The 26,058-nt window shown below is 45.1% G+C and overlaps 1 protein-coding gene across 2 annotated transcripts in view; it reads left to right on the plus strand.

Annotated features, from left to right (window-relative positions):
* Positions 1-24,625, plus strand: part of LOC138246630 (guanylate-binding protein 1-like) — a 240,278-nt gene extending 215,653 nt beyond the window's left edge. The window contains exons 1-2 of one of the 2 annotated variants that reach the window (XR_011194325.1): positions 11,616-11,792; positions 22,547-22,680. Coding sequence is in view for 1 of the 2 variants with exons in the window: in XM_069201343.1 (XP_069057444.1) it covers positions 22,547-22,875 (329 nt within the window). In the remaining variant the exon portion in view is untranslated. Of the gene's footprint in view, positions 1-11,615; positions 11,793-22,546 lie in introns of those variants that run through there. The other variant, XM_069201343.1, reaches the window with a different exon arrangement.
* Positions 24,626-26,058: the final 1,433 nt, after the last annotated feature.

The following is a 26,058-nucleotide window of genomic DNA, read 5'->3' on the forward strand; positions in this document are numbered from 1 at the left end:
TGTTTTTTGGCGCCAATGTCACGCAGGGGGAGCGACCCCGTAGGCAAGGGTCGCTCCCGGGGGGGGGGGGTGGGGGTTGGGGGGGCAAATTTATTTTAGGCCATTTCTGCCCCCCCGGGGGACAGATCGGCCTATTATTAGGCCGAACTGCCCCCGGGGGGGGGCAGAACACTCTAGGCGCCAGGGCAATTTTTTTTTTGTGTTTTTTTTTTTTGTTGTTTCTTTTTTTAGAGATGGGGAGCGACCCATCAGGCAAGGGTCGCTCCCCTGGGGGGGCAAATTGTATTTAGACCATTTCTGCCCCCCTGGGGGCAGATTGGCCAATTTTAGGTCAATCTGCCCCCAAGGGGGCAGAAACCACTAGGCACCGGGGATTTGTTTTTTAGCGCCAATGTCACGCAGGGGGAGCGACCCCGTAGGCAAGGGTCGCTCCCGGGGGGGGGGTTGGGGGGGCAAATTTATTTTAGGCCATTTCTGCCCCCCCGGGGGACAGATCGGCCTATTATTAGGCCGAACTGCCCCCCGGGGGGGGCAGAACACTCTAGGCACCAGGGCAAATTTTTTTTTGTGTGTTTCTTTTTTTGTTGTTTCTTTTTTTAGAGATGGGGAGCGACCCATCAGGCAAGGGTCGCTCCCCTGGGGGGGCAAATTGTATTTAGACCATTTCTTCCGCCCTGGGGGCAGATTGGCCAATTTTAGGTCAATCTGCCCCCAAGGGGGCAGAAACCACTAGGCACCGGGGATTTGTTTTTTGGCGCCAATGTCACGCAGGGGGAGCGACCCCGTAGGCAAGGGTCGCTCCCGGGGGGGGGATGGGGGTTGGGGGGGGCAAATTTATTTTAGGCCATTTCTGCCCCCCCGGGGGACAGATCGGCCTATTATTAGGCCGAACTGCCCCCGGGGGGGGGGGGCAGAACACTCTAGGCACCAGGGCAATTTTTTTTTTGTGTGTTTTTTTTTTTGTTGTTTCTTTTTTTAGAGATGGGGAGCGACCCATCAGGCAAGGGTCGCTCCCCTGGGGGGGCAAATTGTATTTAGACCATTTCTGCCCCCCTGGGGGCAGATTGGCCAAATTTAGGTCAATCTGCCCCCAAGGGGGCAGAAACCACTAGGCACCGGGGATTTGTTTTTTGGCGCCAATGTCACGCAGGGGGAGCGACCCCGTAGGCAAGGGTCGCTCCGGGGGGGGGGATGGGGGTTGGGGGGGCAAATTTATTTTAGGCCGTTTCTGCCCCCCCGGGGGACAGATCGGCCTATTATTAGGCCGAACTGCCCCTGGGGGGGGGGCAGAACACTCTAGGCACCAGGGCAATTTTTTTTTTGTGTTTTTTTTTTTTTGTTGTTTCTTTTTTTAGAGATGGGGAGCGACCCATCAGGCAAGGGTCGCTCCCCTGGGGGGGCAAATTGTATTTAGACCATTTCTGCCCCCCTGGGGGCAGATTGGCAAATTTTAGGTCAATCTGCCCCCAAGGGGGCAGAAACCACTAGGCACCGGGGATTTGTTTTTTGGCGCCAATGTCACGCAGGGGGAGCGACCCCGTAGGCAAGGGTCGCTCCCGGGGGGGTGGTGGGGGTTGGGGGGGCAAATTTATTTTAGGCCATTTCTGCCCCCCCGGGGGACAGATCGGCCTATTATTAGGCCGAACTGCCCCCGGGGGGGGGGGGGCAGAAACCTCTAGGCGCCAGGGGAATTTTTCTTTTTTTTCTTTTTTTTTTCTTTGTTTTTTTTTTTAGAGATGGGGAGCGACCCATCAGGCAAAAGTCGCTCCCCTGGGGGACAAATTGTATTTAGGCCATTTCTGCCCCCCTTGGGGGCAGATTGGCTGAGTTTAGGTCAACCTGCCCCCAAGGGGGCAGAAACCACTAGGCACCGGGGATTTGTTTTTTGGTGCCAATGTCACGCAGGGGGAGCGACCCCGTAGGCAAGGGTCGCTCCCGGCGGGGGAGGGTGGGGGTTGGGGGGGCAAATTTATTTTAGGGCATTTCTGCCCCCCCCCCCGGGGCCGGCTGAGCTACAGGCCAAACACCACAGGTAGGCACCTTGCAAAAAACACCTCAGTTTTCTGTGAAAAAATATGTTGTGTCCACGTTGTGTTTTGGGCCATTTCCTTTTGTGGGCGCTAGGCCTACCCACAGAAGTGATGTACCATGTTTTATCGAGAGACTTAGGGGAACGCTGGGTGGAAGGAAATTTGTGGCTCCTCTCAGATTCCAGAACTTTCTGTCACCGAAATGAGAGGAAAAAGTGTTTTTTGGGCCAAATTTTGATGTTTGCAAAGGATTCTGGGTAACATAACCTGGTCAGAGCCCCGCAAGTCACCCCATCTTGGATTCCCCTGGGTTTCTAGTTTTCAAAAATGCACTGGTTTGCTAGGTTTCCTCAGGTGTCGGCTGAGCTACAGGCCAAAATCCACAGGTAGGCACTGCTTTTTATAAAAAAATGTGATGTGTCCACGTTGTGTTTTGGGCCCTTTCCTTTCGTGGGCGCTAGTCCTACCCACACAAGTGAGGTATCATTTTTATCGGGAGACTTGGGGGAACGCTGGGTAGAAGGAAATTTGTGGCTCCTCTCAGATTCCAGAACTTTCTGCCACAGAAATGTGAGTAACATGTGTATTTTTAGCCAAATTTTGAGGTTTGCAAAGGATTCTGGGTAACAGAACCTGGTCCGAGCCCAGCAAGTCACCCCTCCTTGGATTCCCCTAGGTCTCTAGTTTTCAGAAATGCACAGGTTTGGTAGGTTTCCCTAGGTGCCGGCTGAGCTAGAGGCCAAAATCTACAGGTAGGCACTTCGCAAAAAACACCTCTGTTTTTTTCCAAAATTGAGGATGTGTCCACGTTGCGCTTTGGGGTGTTTCCTGTCACCGGCGCTAGGCCTACCCACGCAAGTGAGGTATCATTTTTATCGGGAGACTTGGGGGAACGCTGGGTGGAAGGAAATTTGTAGCTCCTCTCAGATTCCAGAACTTTCTGCCACAGAAATGTGAGGGACATGTGTTTTTTTAGCCAAATTCTGAGGTTTGCAAAGGATTCTGGGTAACAGAACCTGGTCCGAGCCCCGCAAGTCACCCCTCCTTGGATTCCCCTAGGTCTCTAGTTTTCAGAAATGCACAGGTTTGGTAGGTTTCCCTAGGTGCCGGCTGAGCTAGAGGCCAAAATCTACAGGTAGGCACTTCGCAAAAAACACCTCTGTTTTTTTCCAAAATTTAGGATGTGTCCACGTTGCGCTTTGGGGTGTTTCCTGTCGCCGGCGCTAGGCCTACCCACGCAAGTGAGGTATCATTTTTATCGGGAGACTTGGGGGAACGCTGGGTAGAAGGAAATTTGTGGCTCCTCTCAGATTCCAGAACTTTCTGCCACAGAAATGTAACATGTGTATTTTTAGCCAAATTTTGAGGTTTGCAAAGGATTCTGGGTAACAGAACCTGGTCCGAGCCACACAAGTCACCCCTCCTTGGATTCCCCTAGGTCTCTAGTTTTCAGAAATGTACAGGTTTGGTAGGTTTCCCTAGGTGCCGGCTGAGCTAGAGGCCAAAATCTCCAGGTAGTCACTTTGCTAAAAACAGCTCTGTTTTCTGTGATGTGTCCACGTTGTGTTTTGGGGCATATCCTGTCGCGGGCGCTAGGCCTACCCACACAAGTGAGGTATCATTTTTATCGGGAGACGTGGGGGAACGCTGGGTGGAAGGAAATTTGTGGCTCCTCTCAGATTCCAGAACTTTCTGCCACAGAAATGTGAGGAACATGTGTTTTTTTAGCCAAATTTTGAGGTTTGCAAAGGATTCTGGGTAACAGAACCTGGTCCGAGCCACACAAGTCACCCCTCCTTCGATTCCCCTAGGTCTCTAGTTTTCAGAAATGTACAGGTTTGGTAGGTTTCCCTAGGTGCTGGCTGAGCTAGAGGCCAATATCTACAGGTAGTCACTTTGCTAAAAACAGCTCTGTTTTCTGTGATATGTCCACGTTGTGTTTTGGGGCATATCCTGTCTCGGGCGCTAGGCCTACCCACACAAGTGAGGTATCATTTTTATCGGGAGACGTGGGGGAACGCTGGGTGGAAGGAAATTTGTGGCTCCTCTCAGATTCCAGAACTTTCTGCCACAGAAATGTGAGGAACATGTGTTTTTTTAGCCAAATTTTGAGATTTGCAAAGGATTCTGGGTAACAGAACCTGGTCCGAGCCCCGCAAGTCACCCCTCCTTGGATTCCCCTAGGTCTCTAGTTTTCAGAAATGCACAGGTTTGGTAGGTTTCCCTAGGTGGCGGCTGAGCTAGAGGCCAAAATCTACAGGTAGTCACTTTGCTAAAAACAGCTCTGTTTTCTGTGATATGTCCACGTTGTGTTTTGGGGCATATCCTGTCGCGGGCGCTAGGCCTACCCACACAAGTGAGGTATCATTTTTATCGGGAGACGTGGGGGAACGCTGGGTGGAAGGAAATTTGTGGCTCCTCTCAGATTCCAGAACTTTCTGCCACAGAAATGTGAGGAACATGTGTTTTTTTAGCCAAATTTTGAGCTTTGCAAAGGATTCTGGGTAACAGAACCTGGTCCGAGCCCCGCAAGTCACCCCTCTTTGGATTCCCCTAGGTCTCTAGTTTTCAGAAATGCACAGGTTTGGTAGGTTTCCCTAGGTGGCGGCTGAGCTAGAGGCCAAAATCTACAGGTAGTCACTTTGCTAAAAACAGCTCTGTTTTCTGTGATATGTCCACGTTGTGTTTTGGGGCATATCCTGTCGCGGGCGCTAGGCCTACCCACACAAGTGAGGTATCATTTTTATCGGGAGACGTGGGGGAACGCTGGGTGGAAGGAAATTTGTGGCTCCTCTCAGATTCCAGAACTTTCTGCCACAGAAATGTGAGGAACATGTGTTTTTTTAGCCAAATTTTGAGATTTGCAAAGGATTCTGGGTAACAGAACCTGGTCCAAGCCCCGCAAGTCACCCCTCCTTGGATTCCCCTAGGTCTCTAGTTTTCAGAAATGCACAGGTTTGGTAGGTTTCCCTAGGTGGCGGCTGAGCTAGAGGCCAAAATCTACAGGTAGTCACTTTGCTAAAAACAGCTCTGTTTTCTGTGATATGTCCACGTTGTGTTTTGGGGCATATCCTGTCGCGGGCGCTAGGCCTACCCACACAAGTGAGGTATCATTTTTATCGGGAGACGTGGGGGAACGCTGGGTGGAAGGAAATTTGTGGCTCCTCTCAGATTCCAGAACTTTCTGCCACAGAAATGTGAGGAACATGTGTTTTTTTAGCCAAATTTTGAGGTTTGCAAAGGATTCTGGGTAACAGAACCTGGTCCGAGCCACACAAGTCACCCCTCCTTGGATTCCCCTAGGTCTCTAGTTTTCAGAAATGTACAGGTTTGGTAGGTTTCCCTAGGTGCCGGCTGAGCTAGAGGCCAAAATCTACAGGTAGTCACTTTGCTAAAAACAGCTCTGTTTTCTGTGATATGTCCACGTTGTGTTTTGGGGCATATCCTGTCGCGGGCGCTAGGCCTACCCACACAAGTGAGGTATCATTTTTATCGGGAGACGTGGGGGAACGCTGGGTGGAAGGAAATTTGTGGCTCCTCTCAGATTCCAGAACTTTCTGCCACAGAAATGTGAGGAACATGTGTTTTTTTAGCCAAATTTTGAGATTTGCAAAGGATTCTGGGTAACAGAACCTGGTCCGAGCCCCGCAAGTCACCCCTCCTTGGATTCCCCTAGGTCTCTAGTTTTCAGAAATGCACAGGTTTGGTAGGTTTCCCTAGGTGGCGGCTGAGCTAGAGGCCAAAATCTACAGGTAGTCACTTTGCTAAAAACAGCTCTGTTTTCTGTGATATGTCCACGTTGTGTTTTGAGGCATATCCTGTCGCGGGCGCTAGGCCTACCCACACAAGTGAGGTATCATTTTTATCGGGAGACGTGGGGGAACGCTGGGTGGAAGGAAATTTGTGGCTCCTCTCAGATTCCAGAACTTTCTGCCACAGAAATGTGAGGAACATGTGTTTTTTTAGCCAAATTTTGAGGTTTGCAAAGGATTCTGGGTAACAGAACCTGGTCCGAGCCCCGCAAGTCACCCCTCCTTGGATTCCCCTAGGTCTCTAGTTTTCAGAAATGCACAGGTTTGGTAGGTTTCCCTAGGTGGCGGCTGAGCTAGAGGCCAAAATCTACAGGTAGTCACTTTGCTAAAAACAGCTCTGTTTTCTGTGATATGTCCACGTTGTGTTTTGGGGCATATCCTGTCGCGGGCGCTAGGCCTACCCACACAAGTGAGGTATCATTTTTATCGGGAGACGTGGGGGAATGCTGGGTGGAAGGAAATTTGTGGCTCCTCTCAGATTCCAGAACTTTCTGCCACAGAAATGTGAGGAACATGTGTTTTTTTAGCCAAAGTTTGAGATTTGCAAAGGATTCTGGGTAACAGAACCTGGTCCGAGCCCCGCAAGTCACCCCTCCTTGGATTCCCCTAGGTCTCTAGTTTTCAGAAATGCACAGGTTTGGTAGGTTTCCCTAGGTGGCGGCTGAGCTAGAGGCCAAAATCTACAGGTAGTCACTTTGCTAAAAACAGCTCTGTTTTCTGTGATATGTCCACGTTGTGTTTTGGGGCATATCCTGTCGCGGGCGCTAGGCCTACCCACACAAGTGAGGTATCATTTTTATCGGGAGACATGGGGGAACGCTGGGTGGAAGGAAATTTGTGGCTCCTCTCAGATTCCAGAACTTTCTGCCACAGAAATGTGAGGAACATGTGTTTTTTTAGCCAAATTTTGAGGTTTGCAAAGGATTCTGGGTAACAGAACCTGGTCCGAGCCCCGCAAGTCACCCCTCCTTGGATTCCCCTAGGTCTCTAGTTTTCAGAAATGCACAGGTTTGGTAGGTTTCCCTAGGTGGCGGCTGAGCTAGAGGCCAAAATCTACAGGTAGTCACTTTGCTAAAAACAGCTCTGTTTTCTGTGATATGTCCACGTTGTGTTTTGGGGCATATCCTGTCGCGGGCGCTAGGCCTACCCACACAAGTGAGGTATCATTTTTATCGGGAGACGTGGGGGAACGCTGGGTGGAAGGAAATTTGTGGCTCCTCTCAGATTCCAGAACTTTCTACCACAGAAATGTGAGGAACATGTGTTTTTTTAGCGAAATTTTGAGGTTTGCAAAGGATTCTGGGTAACAGAACCTGGTCCGAGCCCCGCAAGTCACCCCTCCTTGGATTCCCCTAGGTCTCTAGTTTTCAGAAATGCACAGGTTTGGTAGGTTTCCCTAGGTGGCGGCTGAGCTAGAGGCCAAAATCTACAGGTAGTCACTTTGCTAAAAACAGCTCTGTTTTCTGTGATATGTCCACATTGTGTTTTGGGGTATATCCTGTCGCGGGCGCTAGGCCTACCCACACAAGTGAGGTATCATTTTTATCGGGAGACGTGGGGGAACGCTGGGTGGAAGGAAATTTGTGGCTCCTCTCAGATTCCAGAACTTTCTGCCACAGAAATGTGAGGAACATGTGTTTTTTTAGCCAAATTTTGAGGTTTGCAAAGGATTCTGGGTAACAGAACCTGGTCCGAGCCACACAAGTCACCCCTCCTTGGATTCCCCTAGGTCTCTAGTTTTCAGAAATGCACAGGTTTGGTAGGTTTCCCTAGGTGGCGGCTGAGCTAGAGGCCAAAATCTACAGGTAGTCACTTTGCTAAAAACAGCTCTGTTTTCTGTGATGTGTCCACGTTGTGTTTTGGGGCATATCCTGTCGCGGGTGCTAGGCCTACCCACACAAGTGAGGTATAATTTTTATCGGGAGACGTGGGGGAACGCTGGGTGGAAGGAAATTTGTGGCTCCTCTCAGATTCCATAACTTTCTGCCACAGAAATGTGAGGAACATGTGTTTTTTTAGCCAAATTTTGAGGTTTGCAAAGGATTCTGGGTAACAGAACCTGGTCCGAGCCACACAAGTCACCCCTCCTTGGATTCCCCTAGGTCTCTAGTTTTCAGAAATGCACAGGTTTGGTAGGTTTCCCTAGGTGGCGGCTGAGCTAGAGGCCAAAATCTACAGGTAGTCACTTTGCTAAAAACAGCTCTGTTTTCTGTGATGTGTCCATGTTGTGTTTTGGGGCATATCCTGTCGCGGGTGCTAGGCCTACCCACACAAGTGAGGTACCATTTTTATCGGGAGACTTGGGGGAACATAGATTAGCAAAACAAGTACTATTGCCCCTTGTCTTTCTCTACATTTTTTCCTTCCAAATATAGGAGTGTGTGTAAAAAAGACATCTATTTGAGAAGTTCCCTGTAATTCACGTGCTACTATGGTCACCCCGGAATTCAGAGATGTGCAAATAACCACTGCTCCTCAACACCTTGTCTTGTGCCCTTTTTGGAAATGCAAAGGTTTTCTTGATAGCAATTTTTTACTCCTTATATTTCAGCAAATGAATTGCTGTATACCCGGTATAGAATGAAAACGCACTGCAGGGTGCAGCTCATTTATTGGCTCTGGGTTCCTCGGGTTCTTGATGAACCTACAAGCCCTATATATCCCCGCAACCAGAGGAGTCCAGCAGACGTAACGGTATATTGCTTTCGATAATCTGAAATTGCAGGGAAAAGTTACAGAGTAAAACGTAGAGAAAAATTGATGTTTTTTTCACCTCAATTTCAATATTTTTCTTTTTCAGCTGTTATTTTCTGTAGGAAACCCTTGTAGGATCTACACAAATGACCCCTTGCTGAATTCAGAATTTTGTCTACTTTTCAGAAATGTTTAGGTTTCTGGGATCCAGCATTGGTTTCATGACCATTCCTGTCACTGACTGGAAGGAGGCTGAAAGCACAAAAAATTGCACAAATGGGGTATGCCCCAGTAAAATGCCAAAATTGTGTTGAAAAATTGGGTTTTCTGATTCAAGTCTGCCTGTTCCTGAAAGCTGGGAAGCTGCTGAGTTTAGCACCGCAAACCCTTTGTTGATGCCATTTTCAGGGGAAAAACCACAAGCCTTCTTCTGCAGCCACTTTTTCCAATTTTTTTGAAAAAAACGAAATTTTCACTGTATTTTGGCCAATTTCTTGGCCTCCTTCAAGGGAACCCACAAAGTCTGGGTACCTCTAGAATCCCTAGGATGTTGGAAAAAAAGGACGCAAATTTGGCTTGGTTAGCTTATGTGGACAAAAAGTTATGAGGGCCTAAGCGCGAACTGCCCCAAATAGGCAAAAAAAGGCCCGGCACAGGAGGGGGAAAAGGCCTGGCAGCGAAGGGGTTAATTGAACCATGGGGAGGACTTTTCTTTGCTACTCTTTTTTTGGGGTGAAGATAGGGATTGTAACATCACATGAGTGATTTATCCAGGTATTTATTCTAGTATTAGCCACTTTGAGGTCATTACCTAGCACAGGTCTGGTGTTAGCAAGCGCAGATATCCAGGTCTCTTTATTCATCAAAAGACCCCGGCTAGGCTGAGTCTTAGCTTCTGACCCAAGGGGGGACATTCCAGAGTTAATGTTACAAGGTAATGATTGATCCATACCATTTGCTATACACTCTTGACTTTAAGGTGGGCCTCATTACTAAACACTGGGTCTAGCAGATAGCCTTTGACGTGTGTAGGCCTCATTACTAAACACTGGGTCTAGAAGATGGCCTTTGACGTGTGTAGGCCCTTTAACCCTTTGAGTTAACCACATACCGTCAAGGTCTTGTAGGATTTTAGATACTTGAGGGTTATTAATTTCCTCAAGGTGGATACTAAAGTCTCCAAGCAGTGTGTAATAAGCTTTTCCTAAGACAAGATCTGCCACAATCTCAAGCAGAGTATCCATAAACCTGGAGCTTGGACCGGGAGGGCTATACAGTAAAATCCTCGAAAAGGAGGACGGAGAAAGGTTAATAGTGCAGTCCAGATTTTCACAGTCCGGTATGTCAAGGGGTTTTTATACACATTTATAGGTGTCCTTTAGGATGATGCCAATTCCTCCTCCCTTTTTCTGCAAACGGTCTCTCTGGCAGATATAAAATGCTGGCGGAAGTGCCTGGTTGATGACTGGTATGCAACAGTCATGCAGCCAGGTCTCTGTGAGAAACAAGGCATCAAACTGTTCGTCCTCTGTAAGTGTAAAAAGATTCTACGTATGCCAAGGGAAGGATCTACAATTGATAAGACTGAAGTTATATACTCTAGTTTTGTCGTCCTTCATACTCTCCCATTCAGTCATCCATCCATTCTTTCGCTAATCCAGCCACCCCTTCCCTTTATCTATCCATCATTTCAGTCCATCCACCCATCATCCTCCCTTTGGTGCATCCATCTGTCCACCCTTTCACTCTGCCATCCATCCATCCTTTCATCCAGACATCCATCTACTCTGCCTTACTCTCATCCATCCATTGTTTTACTCATCCATCTTTACATACATCCTTTCATTCATTCATCCTCACTCATCCTTCCATATTTTCACTCCATCCACTCATCCATCCATTTACCCTTTCACCCATCAGTCACCTATTCAACCATCCATCTATCCTTTCTCTCATCATCCATCAACCCATCCTTTCACTCCATCCATCGATCCATCCATCCACCCTTCCTTTTGCTCATACACCCTCCCTGCCATTCTTTCATCCATCCTTTCACTCATTCATCCATACATTATCCATACACCATTTCATCCATCCATTCACCCACCCAGCCATCCTTTCACTCACTCACCCTCCTAAGTTAATTATGTACCTTTATCTGCCGAACTGCATACAAAAAGGCCTATCAAGAACCCCACCCCACTGTAGCTGCTAAAGAGGAGGGGGGTTGGCGATGCCCCTGATGCAGGTAGATGCTTAACTGTGCACTTACCTCTTAGTCCACTAGTGTAATTGTTGTCTGCAGCTTGTTTCTTCCCTCTCTTGGGCCGCCACAGTGGAGATAAGGAGCACTCTGTCATGCTCAGCTCCATAACGTTTGTTTTCAAAGTGGAACCATATGCAGTACTAAACGCATGTTACAGCCAGGAGAGCAGCCATCTGATCCCTCCTACTGCTTGCCCCTCTGAGATGACCAACAAAGTGTTGCCCCCCACTCCCTCATTGTCTCATCAGCCTGCCCCACCCCCAGCCATTGAAGTTAATGGAGATTTGGAACTCCTCCGAGGGCCACTGTACACCTGCCCCAAAAGTAACCAGATCATTTGCTTTCTAATTCAGCTATCCCTCTCCTGTGATGTCACTGTTGTAGCTTGTGCCTGCAGGTCGAAGAAAACCTCGCCCGGCTGGCACTTGCGCAGTAGGACATCTGTAAAGTTTACTAGAGTTCACCCAGGAGCGTCAGCATGCTGTCTCAGAGCAGTGATTTATTTTCAGCTGCTCTTTGTTTATTTCCCTGTTCTTGCCTCTTCTCAGAGGTTGGCAGGGCAATGCCCCTTTTGCCCATGAACACCAGTTACCACTGACTACAACTTTTGGGTTTGCACCTTTCACTGACAGTACACAATACTTTGCTCAGTAACTGCTCCGCAAACACTGGTGGATTTTCAAAAGCATAAGTGGAGATTCCAAAAGGACTACAGTCAGCTTCATGAGCAGGAGAGTGGCGTCTCTCTTCAGCGCATTCTTTGTGCCAGTCAACTTCCGAGCTGGAGAGCAGTGTCTCTCCTTAATGCATCCTTCATTCCCGGCGTCTCTCTTCAGCGCATTCCACGCCGGTCAGCCTTCAGGCCTGGAGAGCGGTGTCTTTCCGATCACTCTTTGGTTTTGGGTAAAGACAAGTTCTTCTCACTAGTAGAAGAGATTTCTTCATGCCAAGAGGATATTTCAAGAAATAAAGTCCACTCAGTGAGCCCAAGTCAGTGAGCGCTCTCTGCCTCTGTTTCTATTACCTGCATAGCGTTTTTTCTCCTGTTTCAAAGCCTCCTTTTGGGCGTTTTACCTTACCTTTCCTTCCTCTGTTTACCGACCCAGTTGCCCTTTGTGTGCTGTCATTTAATTTCCAGATACTGTGGAATTAGCATTTGTAAAGTGATTACTGGTATTAAATGGACCGGAATTATTTGTAAATATATCTCTCTCTCTATATATATATATATATATATATATACATGTCTATTTTCTGGAGGAGTGAGAAGTGGAACTTTTACATCTTGGGACAAGTCTGATGTAAATTAAGTTCAAGACCAGCTAGGTCTCTCAAGACTCCTGATTTATATCTACTTGGTTTCTCATAATTTTGATTTATCTGACTATTTATCTCAAGCACACACTATAGAAGACCAGCAATAACTCCTAAGGCTTAGGTAGGATATTGTTTGTGAATGTGAATACCAGTATATCACCACAGGAAATGTAGTAATAACTTAGGAGTTTTGCTGAGCATGTTGTCTCCTTCTTTCTGTGCAAAGAAAAGTTTACTGCACATTGCTACTGAGAAACTTGCAAGATAGCTAGAACCCAGTTGAGAGTGCCATGGGTGGAGGAGTTGTCTCTTCTCTGTCCCAATCACTTTTCCCCCTTGCTGGTGCAACCCCGCCAAGAATTGCCAGAAACTACTGGTAGGACGGCATTGGGAAATTATGTGGGTCATTACGAGTCTGGTGGTCACTTGACCGTCAGACTCGCAGTTGCAGTCAGACTGCTGCCATTGTGGCGGTCCGAGCACCACACTATGACCACGGCGGTCATGCTGCGGTCAGACCAGCACCGCCAGGATCAGAGATCCATCAGTCTAGCAGTTGTCGCAGTCCTAATATTCCAGGGCAGCACTGCAAGCAGCACTATAGCGGCAACCTCCCCGTCGGAAGTTTGGCGGATGGCATAAACTGTCTGCTAACTCATAGTGATACCCTATGTCTGTTCTGCTCCCGTGGTGGATCAGGGTACCTGACAGGAATGCACTTTATTGCTTTTATTCCTGCCCTTCCACTTCAACGTAGGGCAGCGCAGCAAGATGCAAGATGACTCGTGGCACTTCTCTAAGCCAAAACCCCGTAAATAAGTTCCTCTTTAATCTCACCCCTTTTCATCTCTTTTTGGAGATTAAACTCTCAATGTAAGTCTTGTGGATAAACACCATAAAGTAGTATATTTCTACACCAAGTAAAATAAATATCTTGATCTATTTATGTCTTCTACTTAAGGACCATCATATACTGCCAACATAATGAGTCCTAAAAACGTTTGAGAGGTAAACAGACTTGCAGAATAATTGAACAATAATTTGAATTTGAATGTGATCTTCCAGTCGGATTTTGGAAAAAATATTGAGTGCAGAAATATAATATAAATTATAAGATATTAAAATATAGTTAAAAAAAATATTGAGTCAAAAATGTTGTGATGCAAAAGTATTGTTGTCAAGAATATCATTTTATTAGGTACATTATTTTGTTTTTAAGAATATCATTGCTTTTAATATAATTTTAAGTAATATTGCTGTAAACAATATTGTTTTTCATTATTTTAATATGTTTTAGTTCATATATCAATTTGAATATGTTACCATTGTTTATATAATTGTAATTTAAAAAAATAAAAAAATATAGGGCCTGATTTAGGTCTTGGCAGAAAGAATACTCTGTCACAAATGTGACAGACATCCTGTCTGCCTTATTACAATCGCTACAAGATATCATGGCATTGTAAAAAGGCGGACGGGATATCCGCCACATTTGTGACAGAGTATTCCCCTCCGCCTAGATCTAAATCAGGCCTATAGTTTGTAATTTTAAGTGCAAATTTTCTTTAATTCAATTATTAATAGTAATTTTTGCTGTTGTAGCGGTTTGTTGGGTTTGTAGAGCGATAAAGTGGGAACTTAAGCAATAATGAACTTTGAATTAATTAATAATTGATAATTTAATTGATTATTAATTATGTAGATTGTGTAATATTTATTGTAGTTATATTTTAGGTGCGGCTGCAAGGTTTTTAGGGGTTTAGGGTAGGACATTTATTAAATCAATTATTATTAATTGTTATTTAATTATCATTCATGTAAATTGCGTACTACTTATTTATTTCAGTTATATTTAGGTGAAAGCTACTAGATTTGTAGGGCTATAGGGTGGAAATTTCAAAATGTATTTTAATATTTATTTTTATGCATTATTTGTTAACTGCTATGTATATTAATTAAGTTATTAATATTTGTGTAATTGTTCTACTGTTTAATTAATTTTTTGGGAGATTTTAGTGTTAATAAGGGGGATGAGGCTCTGCCTGCGCCTCATCCCTGGTGTCTAGTGGGACAGCTCTGCTCTTCTGCTGGGCTGCCCTCTGCCCCTTTTCTCTTTTCTCCATCCTATCTCCTCGTTTTACTCTGAGTGTGCTGTTTTTATCGTGCCTTTCACTTTCTGGGCTTTCCTCAATCTTTTCCCTTGTCTCTGTTTTTACTATCACGCCTCTCATTCTCACTTCTGTCTCTCTCTCTCTCCTCTCTCTTCCCGCCGCTGCTGCCCCCGCAGCCCTGTCACCCTTTTCGCACCATTTCCTGCTCCTGCCTCCAAGCTGTCCTCTCCTCCTCTCCTCCCTACTTAATGGTGGCTGCTGCGCGGTAGGAAGAGCAACCTCACTGACCTGGTCAGTGAACTGCTCTGCCACCGCGTAGCTCCACCAGCACATGAAGCCTGTCTGTCTCTCACTCTGGCCCCGCTCAGTAGTTTGAGGCCCTCCTCCACCCGCAGACTCTGTCTACCCCTCATCCTTGGTGTCTAGTGGGAGAGCTCTGCTCTTCTGCTGGACTGTCCTCTGCCCCTTTTCCCTTTTCTTCATTCTCTCTCCTTGATTTTCTCTGAGTGTGCTGTTTTTATTGTGCCTTTCGCGCTGTTTCCCGCTCCTGCTTCCCAGCTGTCTTCTCCTCCCCCCTCCCTACTTAATGGCAGTTGCGCGCAGCCGGTGCACTGCTGGTGTGCTGAAGGCACACCTAAGGCAAGACTGTCTGTGCCCGTCCACGACCCGACCGCTACCAGCGCCAGGACCCCTGGACCTCATGCCGACCACTGCTACTCATCAGCAGCACTCATCGTATTCAACCCAGGACACAACAACAACTGTAAGCAGGCATCACCAAGTAACACCAAGGGACCCTTCACCTGCCGCCACTGCAAATTCACCAGCCTCCGTCACTCAAGCTCACCCCGAGGACCCACAAAGCAGAACACAACCTCAGATGTATCCTGGTCAACAATCGCCCGGGGGAGACATCGCCATCATCCACAAAGAGTCCCTGCTCCTCTCCACCTGCATTGAAGACTCCACAACCATCATGGAACTCCTCCACTTCCAGATTGGAACCAACCCTAACACCACTCTGTGGGGCACCCTCATCTACAGGCCGCCGGGCTCCCGCCCCCATTCTGTGACACCATCGCTGACCTCGCAACCACCCACGTGCTTGCTTCCAAGGACTACATACTCCTCAGGGACCTCAACTTCCACCTGGTGAACCCCAATGGCAACAACTCCATGACGCTGCTCGAAAACTTCACCATCCTTGGACTCAAGCAACTCATCACCTTGCCCACCCACTCCGCTGGACATACACTCGACCCCATCTTCACTGCCAGAAACCACATCTCCATTAGCCACATCACTGAACTCCAGTGGACCGACCACCACTGTATCCACGTTACCTCCAGCAAATCCCCCGATCGACACCTCGCTCACCTCCACCCAGCAGGAGCTGGAACAAGATCACCAAGGACCAGCTACACACCAGCCTCATCAACTCACCCCCCCCCAGACAACCTCAACACTAACACAGCTGCCCAGGGCCTCATCAACTGGATCTTAGACTGTGCCAACACCTTAGCCCCCATCAACAAACCCTCCAACAGACGCACATCAATGAAAGACAATTGGTTCACCCCCGCCCTCAAGGAGTCCAAACAAAACTGCAGACACCTCAAAAGAAAATGGTGCACCAACAAGACCCCCACCAACCGCAAAACCTTCAAAAAAGCCATAAACACACGCCACCAACTCATCAGGACCACCAAGAGAAACAACAACGCACACAACAGCAAAGAACTATTCAAGATCATCAGCGAACTGAGCAACCCCAGACCAAACTCCACGAACATCCTCCCCTCAAAACAACTCTTCAACAACCTCTCCACCTACTTCCACCTCAAGATGGCAGACATCTACTACAGCTTCCCGACTCAGGACCATCCCACGCCCACCACTGTCATATCCACCACTGAAGCTCCTCCAAACCCCCACCACCTACTCTGCTGGGCCAACATCTCTGACAAAGAAACCCTCAACATCATTAACTCCATCCACTCCGGCTCTCCCTCCGATCCCTGCCCCCATCACATCTTCAACAAAGCAAGCAGCACCATAGTAGCCAAACTCCGGCACATCATCAACCACTCCTTCGAAACCACCACCTTCCCAGAAATCTGGAAACATGCAGAAATCAAGCCCTTACTGAAAAATCCACCGCAGACCCAGACAACCCCAAGAACATCTGGCCCATCTCTCTGCTCCCCTTCCCAGCTAAAGTCATTGAAAAGGCTGTCAACAGCCAACTCACCAAACACACCAAACTCAACAACATCCTGGACCCCTCACAGTCGGGCTTCAGGAGCAATGACAGCACCGAGATTGCCCGCCTCGCCTCCACAGACGACATTAACATCCTACTAGACAGGGGTGAGACCGCAGCTCTCATCCTCCCTGGCCCGCCTCCACGATGCCAGCATCCAAGAGAAGGCACTAGAATGGATCACCTCCTTCCTCTCCGACAGGACCCAAAAAGTCCTACTCCTCCCTTCTATTCAGAGGCCACCAAGATCATCTGCGGCATCCCACAAGGCTTCTCCTTGAGCCCCACTCTCTTCAACCTCTACATGGCCCTCCTAGGCACCATCGCCAGACACCACACACTCAACATCGTCTCATATGCTGACAACACTCAGCTAATCATCTCTCTCACCAACGATGAGTACACAGCCAAAGCCAACTTCCATTATGGAATGAGGGCAGTCGCCGCCTGGATGAAGGAGTGCTGCCTCAAGCTAAATACTGAAAAATCAGAAGTGCTCATCATCGGGAGCAACCTCTCAGCCTGAGACATCTCCTGGTGGCCCACTGCCCTCGGAAGCACTCCGGCCACTAACAACCACGCCCGCAACCTCAGATTCATCCTGGGTTCAGCACTCTCGATGAATCGCAAAGTCAGCGCAGTCTCCTCCGCCTGTCTCAACACCATGCGCATGCTCCGGAAGATCTTCAAATGGATCCTGAACGAATCCAAAAGAACTGTCACTCAGGCCCTCGTCAGCAGCCGCCTGGACTATAGCAACACACTCGATGCTGGAACCACCACCAAGGTACGGAAAAGACAGCAAAGCATCCAGAACGCCTCCGCCCATCTCATCAAGAACACCCCTAAACACAGCCACACCTCCGCCCTACTGAGAGACCTGCACTGGCTCCCAGTAGACAAGAGAATTAATTTCAAAATTCTCACGCACGCATACAAAGCCCTCCACAATGCCGGACCAGCATACCTCAACCAGAGACTCCAATTCTACACGCCCACCAGGCAGCTCCACTCCACTGACCTCGCCGCTGTCCCACGCATCTGGAAGGCCACAGCCGGAGGAAGGTCCTTCTCCCACCATGTTGCCAAGACCTGGAACCCCTTCCCATCCACCTCAGAAGATCTCCCATTCTATCGCAATTCAGAAAAGGCCTCAAAACTTGGCTCTTCACCTGATCTCCACTGTATTGCTCTCCCTCCCCCCAGCTCCTTGAGACCTTTGCCAGTGACTAGCCACGCTTTACAAGTATATTCATTGATTGTTGATATGTGTTTTTCACACCTAGTTTTAAATGTTGTGTTTTACTTTTTCGGGATGAGTTGTTTCAGAACAAAATAAATATATACGGTTTTTAAAATAATTTATGTTTATATGTGATAATTAATTAAGTATATTTTTTAAATTATAATTTTTGATTTTAAAAAAAATGTATTTTATGTTGAGTGTTTGTGACAGTTTACTTCTTCTATGATATCCGTTACGTGATTGTTTTTGTGTATTGATTAAAATTAAATATATTACTAATAATTTTATCTTCTTGGTTGTTAGGAAAGTTAAATTTAATATATGTAATTGGATTTTTTCCTTTCTTGTTTTAATAAATAATAGTAGTAATAGTAAATGCAAAACCTCAAAGTCTAACCTTTTGCTTACAGTTGCTTAGACTGGAGTGAGTATAGTAAATTTAACCCCTCCAAAGTCCAAAGCTTTCTCTATTATTGTGCAGACTGGAGTTGGAATAGTAAATATAACCCCTTTGAAGTACTACGTTTTCTCTACTGTTGCATAAAGGAGAATGGGAATAGTACATCCAATATTCCCAGACTTCAATATTTTTCCTAACATTGGTTAAATATATTTTATTGTATTATGTGTATATTTTATATTTTATATTATGTGTTCATATATATTTTCTTTTTTTATGATTATATTGTTCTGGGATATGTGTATTGGGTGTTTTATATTTCATTAATTGGCTAACATATTTTGCAAATGAATTGTTTATATTTTTTTATTTATATACACACATATATATGTCTGTTTTTATAAGTATATATTTATATCCAGTATTAGGTATTAGGAGAATTAATTTAATATACAGTATATTTATCTTATATATAAAAATATTTTAGATTTACTACTTTATACTGTTGATATGTTACATTTGTGTATTCTTGGACAATACCACTATTAACAATATTGTTGACAAACCATTGTTGTACTTAATATTAAAAGTATAGGACCACAATATTGTGGTAAGTGATAGTTTTTACCTGCTATTTATGTTAACAAATTTTTTTTTAACCATAATATTGTGTCAATGATCTCTTTCAGTTTGCAGTTCAGATTCAATTAAAAAGCTAGGCCATCTTCTTAATAGTTCTCTCTATAGTTCTCTTAATGAAGGCACAATCCAAGTTTGCCGAAAAAGTCTATTTATTATTCTCACTGAAAATGGATCCTGACCCTAACATACCATCCACATTCAGAAACATTTCCAGACACATTTCCAACTTGACCATGTTAGCTCAAATCTTTGAGAAATTGTGGTTAAGTGGTTTCAGTTTCTATGGATAACAAAAGGGATCTGTTTTCTCTCTAATCAGGATATCAACACAGACATGAGACAGAAAGAGCTTTCCTGAAGTTATCATACAGTGCCTTCAGATATTCTAATCAGGTTGTAGGCTGTCAGTTTGTCATGCTTTTCCTTTAAATGGTTTCTGACACCATGGACATAGAGCCTCATTTTGAGTTTGGCGGACGGGAAAGCCCGTCTGCCAAACATCCAACAGGGTGGCCGCCGCATTCGTGGTGACCAACCCACCAGAACTATTAGGAGTTTCCCGCTAGGTTTCCGCCCTACATCCTAGAGGGAAAGAGGCTACAGCATTGTCTCCTGCATGTAATCGAGCCGGCGGCAATGCTGTAGCTTGCAGGATGCACCAGCAAGGCAGACAGTGAACATTGCAATGGTGCTGGGCTGGGGGAACCCTGCACTGCCCATGTCAAGTGCATGGGCAGCGCAGGTGCCCCCCTGTGGGGCCCTGCACCTGTTCTCAGCCAGCTGTTTCATGGCGGTAAAACCGCCATGAAAAGGCTGGTGGAGAAAGAGGTTGAAATCCGCAGGGCAGAGTTGCATGCAGCAATGACCTGGTGGATTACGATCTCTGCCACCGCCAGGCCATCGGGATCATGGATCCTGGCTGTGCTAGTGGAACCCTGGGGGTCTGACCACCAGAGTCTTTATGTAGCAGTCAAACTGCCACATCAGCAGAGGTCCTGACTGCCATCGTGAGGCTGGCGGTTTGAAGACTGCCAGCCTCAAAATGAGGCCCATAGTATCCACTGTTACAAATGCGGGCAGTAATGCCATTAACCTAATTTTCTCATTCATTTCTCAGTGCACTCAAAGAGTCTGAATGGGCCATTTCACATCTGATGAGTCCTTTCCAACTTGTGGTGTTTCCCACTTTTCTTCTTTCTCACCTGGCCTCTTTAACATTTAATTTACCTCACTGTTCCATATTTTAACAACTCCCAAGTCAGGGACATCATATCCTGATGATACCCAGGTTTTTAAAACATTTTCATGGGATTTTTTTTTTTTAAATCTATGGGAGTTATTCAGCAAATCCTACTTACGTTCCACGCTTGACTGAATGCCAGACACCTCCAGCTAGAAAGTAACTGAAATATACTAAGATGAAGGTAATTGTCTTTGGGACTGAAGTGAGTCCCAATCTGCCTTTCTTCATACACCTGTAAGTAGTCCCTAAAGGTAAGAATTATATAGGGTGTTGAAATTATATAAATAATTATATAAGTGGCAGATGGAGTAAGCAGTTGTTTTTATCCTTTGGCCAAGGTCAGCCTTTGTTTCCCTTTTTGATATCCTAGTCACAGGTCCTTAGGGGTAGATGCCGCAACTAATTCAAGACTGGACAACAGTACCTGTCTTACCAGCCACCCAGATTAGTCACTTGCAGAATGCGCAAAATATACCAGCTGGACTCATCACTGGCCCAGGTAATGGAGAGCACATGTTGCAGGTCAGAAGTTCTCTTCAGTGGCTGCTGTTCAGAAATAGAGACTACTTTAAACCTGCATGCTGGACAGATAAATGTCTGAACAATCTTCTCTGTATCACCCATACAAAAATGAAATCAAACAGTAGGAGAGCTGTCTCTATTCAAAAGCCTGAATTGTGGAATTCACTTCCCGATATCCTGGGGTTTTCACTTGGTTGTCATTTAGACAAACACTTTAGTCGCACCTGTGCTACACATCTGACATTTAGCTCAAGCACCTAGAGATCCCTTGTGGTAGTGTGGGATATGTAAGTGCTATGATGATATTTTAATACCATTTTATATGTTAATTTGTTGACCAGTTTCTGGTGTACAGTAATATTATTATTTTAATATACTGTTTTTTTGCTCTGTAATGTATAAATCAAAGTAGTGTTTGTACTTTTAAATTGAACCCTAGAACTGTTCCCACAAATTAAGTAGGACTGTGTGTTCTGGATAACATAACCGTCAGTATATGGGGAATGATTCAACACATATCATGTTGGCCAAATTCCTAGGTAGCTCACAGTGCCCCATCTGGACCCCTAAACTGACCACGGTACCAGATAGTATCTCCAACCTCTAAACATGACCATTCTAATTCCTCCAAGGAAACCGTGGAAACAGACCTACACTTTTGTTATTAGTCAGGCATGCCTAAAGGGCAACTTAAGAAAGATACAGATTGGTTTTCAAACATTTATTGAAGCAATCGTATTCTTGTGTAAAGCTGCAGTTATTAGTAGGGTGAAACATAGCATTGTAACCAGCATTATAAGAATGGTGAAAAAGATAAACAGTTCAAATATTGTAACGTTGCAATATGATTATGATAGTATGCATATATTTATACTCCTATCCTTTTCCTATGTACACTATTGAACGCATAGTGAGAGTACCCTCTGCCAGATCCCTTGGGACAACCCAGTCCGCCACACCCGCGTCTAATCTATCAGGAAGCCAGTCTGGTATAGAACAGGCTACCTTCTTCAGGTGGATGAAGGCTAGAGTCAGCAGGGCTGCTTCTTTGGCACTGTGTTTCATGACATCTTAGTTGACGTGCTTCTCTCCCAAAGTTAGCTCAGAGGTGATTTATATAACAAAAGCACAGTTCCCAATCGCACTGTATCAAAGATGCACCTACAATGTAATTTTTGTCTTGAGACTCAGAACTGTCTCCAACCGGGAAATTAGAATGAAGGGCACAGTGTAAAGTGCTGTTAGCCTTGTACAACATGTAGAATTAATAGAATATTATGCTTTACTAAGATATTTACTGCCTGCAGAATTATTCTAAGTAAGCTACTGTGTAAGTCCAAGGCATGTTAAAAGCGGAAAGTTACCTTTTACAAAAAGATGTCAAGTTTAAAACATTTAACTAAAACGGAGACTTGTGCACGGGCCATGTTGTACTCCACAACACCAAAATACAACACAAAACTGGTGCTGACAGGTTAATCAGAATAACTGTCCCTCGCTTGTCAATCTTGGTACCAAACAGACCACTATCATAACATAGTGGAATTCAGAAAAATGCAGAGCAGTTCCCCTCACACTTTCATGCCTATTGTACATTAGACCAGACTCCCATCCCTACTTCCCGGCTAGTCTCTTACATTGATCATAGATTCACAATGATGTCACAACATCATTCTGAACGCTGTATTCCTTATTACAGCTACTAAAATAAAAGTTTGGACTTTTAATGTAACTGTATTAAGAAATCAGTAATTCTTTTATAAAACACACAACAAACATCACATCTGCTCTAGACTCGGATGATATGCTGAAGCCTGCCAGGGTGCTCTCGCTTTAGGTTGTCCCAGTGCATGCACATGTGTGTATGATGAAGACGTAAACCTCACTTACATGTATCTGGCTTGCTGCACAGTTTAAAAGCCTTTCTGAGTGCCTGAGACAACCAAACAATTTTTTACAAACTTGCCACTAATATTCCACCTTGTCCAATTCCTGAGCAGAGGAGAAAGAGAGGGCAGCTCTGATCGCGCAGGAGAAGAAGGCTGCAGAGGAGAGGGCATCACAGACAGAACAAATGCTGAAAGACCAGGAGCGCAGCCACAATGAGAACATGGAGAAGCTGGAGGCCAAGATGAAACAGGAAGCTGCACAACAGAGAATGGAGTCACAGAAGGCCCTGGAGAGCATGCTGAACAATCAAGCTGCTCTGATTAGGGAAGGGTTCGAACAAAAGGCCATGTTGTTGCAAAGAGAGATTGAGAGATTGAGGAAAGAGCGAACAAAGCCACCCAGAGGCTTTTTTAGGAGAGCTTTTAGGGCCATTTTTTAAAACTTTCCCCTTCTGCTAATCTACGGGTCCAGGTCTAGCAATACCTGCTACAAGCAAAATCAAAAAGATAGAAGTGTTTATTTTTGCTCCGCCATCGCAACCTGGATAACAGGTCCACATCATTTCCCAAAATGTCAGTAACTTTAATACCCAGAATACACCTGAAAATATAATATTCTAGTCCTCCAGTGAAGACATGCATACCCTGTCGATTCGCAAATATCGTGATCATAGGATATGGCCAGTACTCTTTTAATATGTGTTACCTGTCCTGGGAAATAAACATATTCATGGGATCTTTCTAGTTGCATGTATCCTTAATTAGCGTTCTCTAGATTATGTAGTCTTACTGTCTAAAAGCGTAGACATATCTGTTTGGAAAGGTTAGTTAATATATGATTCTGGGAGGAATAAATGCTATCAGTTATGTGCTGCTTCATTTATTCAACTATTGCAATTGTTCTTGACAGCACATTGCTTTTCAATGATCCACTTAAAATATCAATGTGTGTTAGCAGCTTTTATCCACGCAAATACGTCGTGGGTATCTATTCAAACCAGTGGTTAACTTGTGCTTGTTATTTCTGGTGCAGAGCACCGGCACTTATTTTTGAGGACCAGCACTTATTATTCTGCCTCAAGCATTTACTGCGAGCAAAAGACACATATGGGAAAGACAGAGGAGGAGAAAAATGAAAAAGTGTAACAATGGGAGAAAGTAGAAAGCTGCAAGAGTGAGCTGAAGGGGCAGGGAGTGTCAGTAAATCAATTAAAGAGGCCTCAGATGGCTTCAGGATTATGCTGCCTCAGTATTCTGTGCTCGCACATTTAATTGCAGCAGCAACGGATTTAAGAGGAGCGCTTTGGGCACTGCCATGTTTTTATTTACAAATTAAGCACTGATTCTAACTCAACACTGAATACAACGGCATTGTGAGTAGAGATGGGTAACTGAAAGGCAGTAGGTCTGGCTTTGTATGCTTATCCTTAGGAAGCTAAGAAAACACTTAACACGGATTTCTCCTTTTAAAAGATCTTAGAATAATTAAATATCCTAAAAATAAGACTAACCAGCCAGGCTACTCCCAAATGCCTGGTACAGCTGACACTTATCAATCCATGGAGGATTATGCTGTACCAAAAGATTTACGCTTAAACGAATATAACATCTGTTGAAATTAAAATTACCTGCATTCAAATTGATATGACAAAAGCTGAAATAATTATGATGTATGTTGAAATTAGTAGAAGCCTATAAAACATGTGCCATGCTTTTAAATACAAATTACCTCTGCTGATATGAATATGACACATGGTGAAGTTAACAGGCACACATTGGAAAGAACGGTATCCTTATTGAAAATAATTTGACATTTTGTGTTAAAATTAATGTGATTTACACTAAAATGGATGGTATTTACTGAAACAAATATGGTATGCACTAAAACTAATACACGTCCTGAAATTAATATAGCATATAGAGAAATGAATACAACATAGGTTGAATGAAAATGCATATTTTAAATTAGTATGCAAAGTTTTAAATGAATGGCATGCGCTGAAATGAATAAGACACGTTGAAATTAATATGACATTTATTGAAATGAATATGTCTCTCTTGAAATGAATGTGTCTTGTATTAAAATAAATATGAGGTGCTTTAAAATGAATTACACTCGTTGAAGGTAATAGAAAACCTTGGGAGATAAATGTGTGCAATAAAGAAATAAAAAAGCATGTGTTGAAATAAATAAGACCCACACCTAAATGAATATTTGATACTTTGAAAAGAAGATGACATGTTTTGAAATGTAAGTGGCATGTTGAGATTTTTCTTTACATGAGTACACACAATGAAATGAATATAACATGCATTGAAAACACAATATGGGCCTCATTATGAGTCTCGGAGTCTCATGGTTGGTGGTCAGACCGCCACCAATGCTCAGTCCGAGCGCCACATTACTCCAGGATCAGGGGGTCTGGAGGCAGGTGGTGGTCCTAATCCACCAGGGCAGCACTGGAAGCAGCGCTGCCCTAGAGATTACAACCTTGATCTCTGCCAGCCTTTTCATGGCGGTAGCACCACTATAAAAAGGCTGACAGAGAACGGTAGAAGAGGACCCCAGGGGGCCCTGCACTCCCCATGCAGCTTGCATGGGGAGTGCAGGGCCCCCCTGGCCATCACCCTCGCAGTGCTGGTGCTCCCTGCAGGCTACAGCATTGTCTCTGGCTCGATTAAGAGCCGTAGAAAATGCTGTGGGCTGTTTCCTGCTAGGCCAGTGGGCCGTAACTCAGGTTTCTGCCTGCTGACCTAGCGGGAAACTCTTAATAACTCAGACGGGGAGGTTGCTGCGTAGGCAGCGGCCATCGTGCCTGGTTTTTGGAGGACGGAAAACTCTGTCCTCCAAACTCCAGACAGGATGGCCGCTGCCTACGCAGCTACCTCCCCGCTGGAGTTATTAAAATCGGGCCCTATACGTTTTATAATTGTAAAATGTGGACAAGCTGCATGAAGAAGTTGTATTACAGGAATATGCAGCATGAGGAGTTTGAGGCTCAAAGATGTTGTAGTCTGAAGCCCCCATTACAATTTGTATGGAGCAGCAGTAGTTTTGTTATTATTCATATGATAATACTACTCGGTCCAAAAACAATTATTATCGGGTCTGGGTTTAAAAAAAGATAAAACAAGTTTCATATGGAACTGCTTTATGGGAGACAATGCCACCAAAAAGTTCCAGTAAATCATAGCCATTGACAAAAAATCAACTGCGAGATAACATTTCAAAGCAAAAAGTACATGAATTTTTGCATTACCAACTACGCTGAGAGGGAAAAAAATACAGTTTATGGATCTAATGGTTTATGCCTAAGAGAACATTGGCCCTCAGTAAGTAGAGGAGAAAGCACAGGTGTCAATCAAGGTTATCAAAAAGGAACAAGGTACCCCCAATAGATTAATTTTTAGGCCTGGGAGAAGGGGGAAAACAACAAACTGGAGCAAACTGCACACTCCTACTTGACATGTATGTTATGTGTGCAGCCTGCTTGGGTGTCAATCAAAGTTATAAAAATGCTGATCAGACCTCGTCCCACACACTAGCAATCATCAACATGGTGGATGTACACACTGTACATTTCTTCACATAGAATGCAATCCAATCCTAGATTCTGCTCCTC

The sequence above is a fragment of the Pleurodeles waltl genome, chromosome 7 (genome assembly GCF_031143425.1).
Source record: "Pleurodeles waltl isolate 20211129_DDA chromosome 7, aPleWal1.hap1.20221129, whole genome shotgun sequence".
Taxonomy (NCBI): Eukaryota; Metazoa; Chordata; class Amphibia; order Caudata; family Salamandridae; genus Pleurodeles; species Pleurodeles waltl.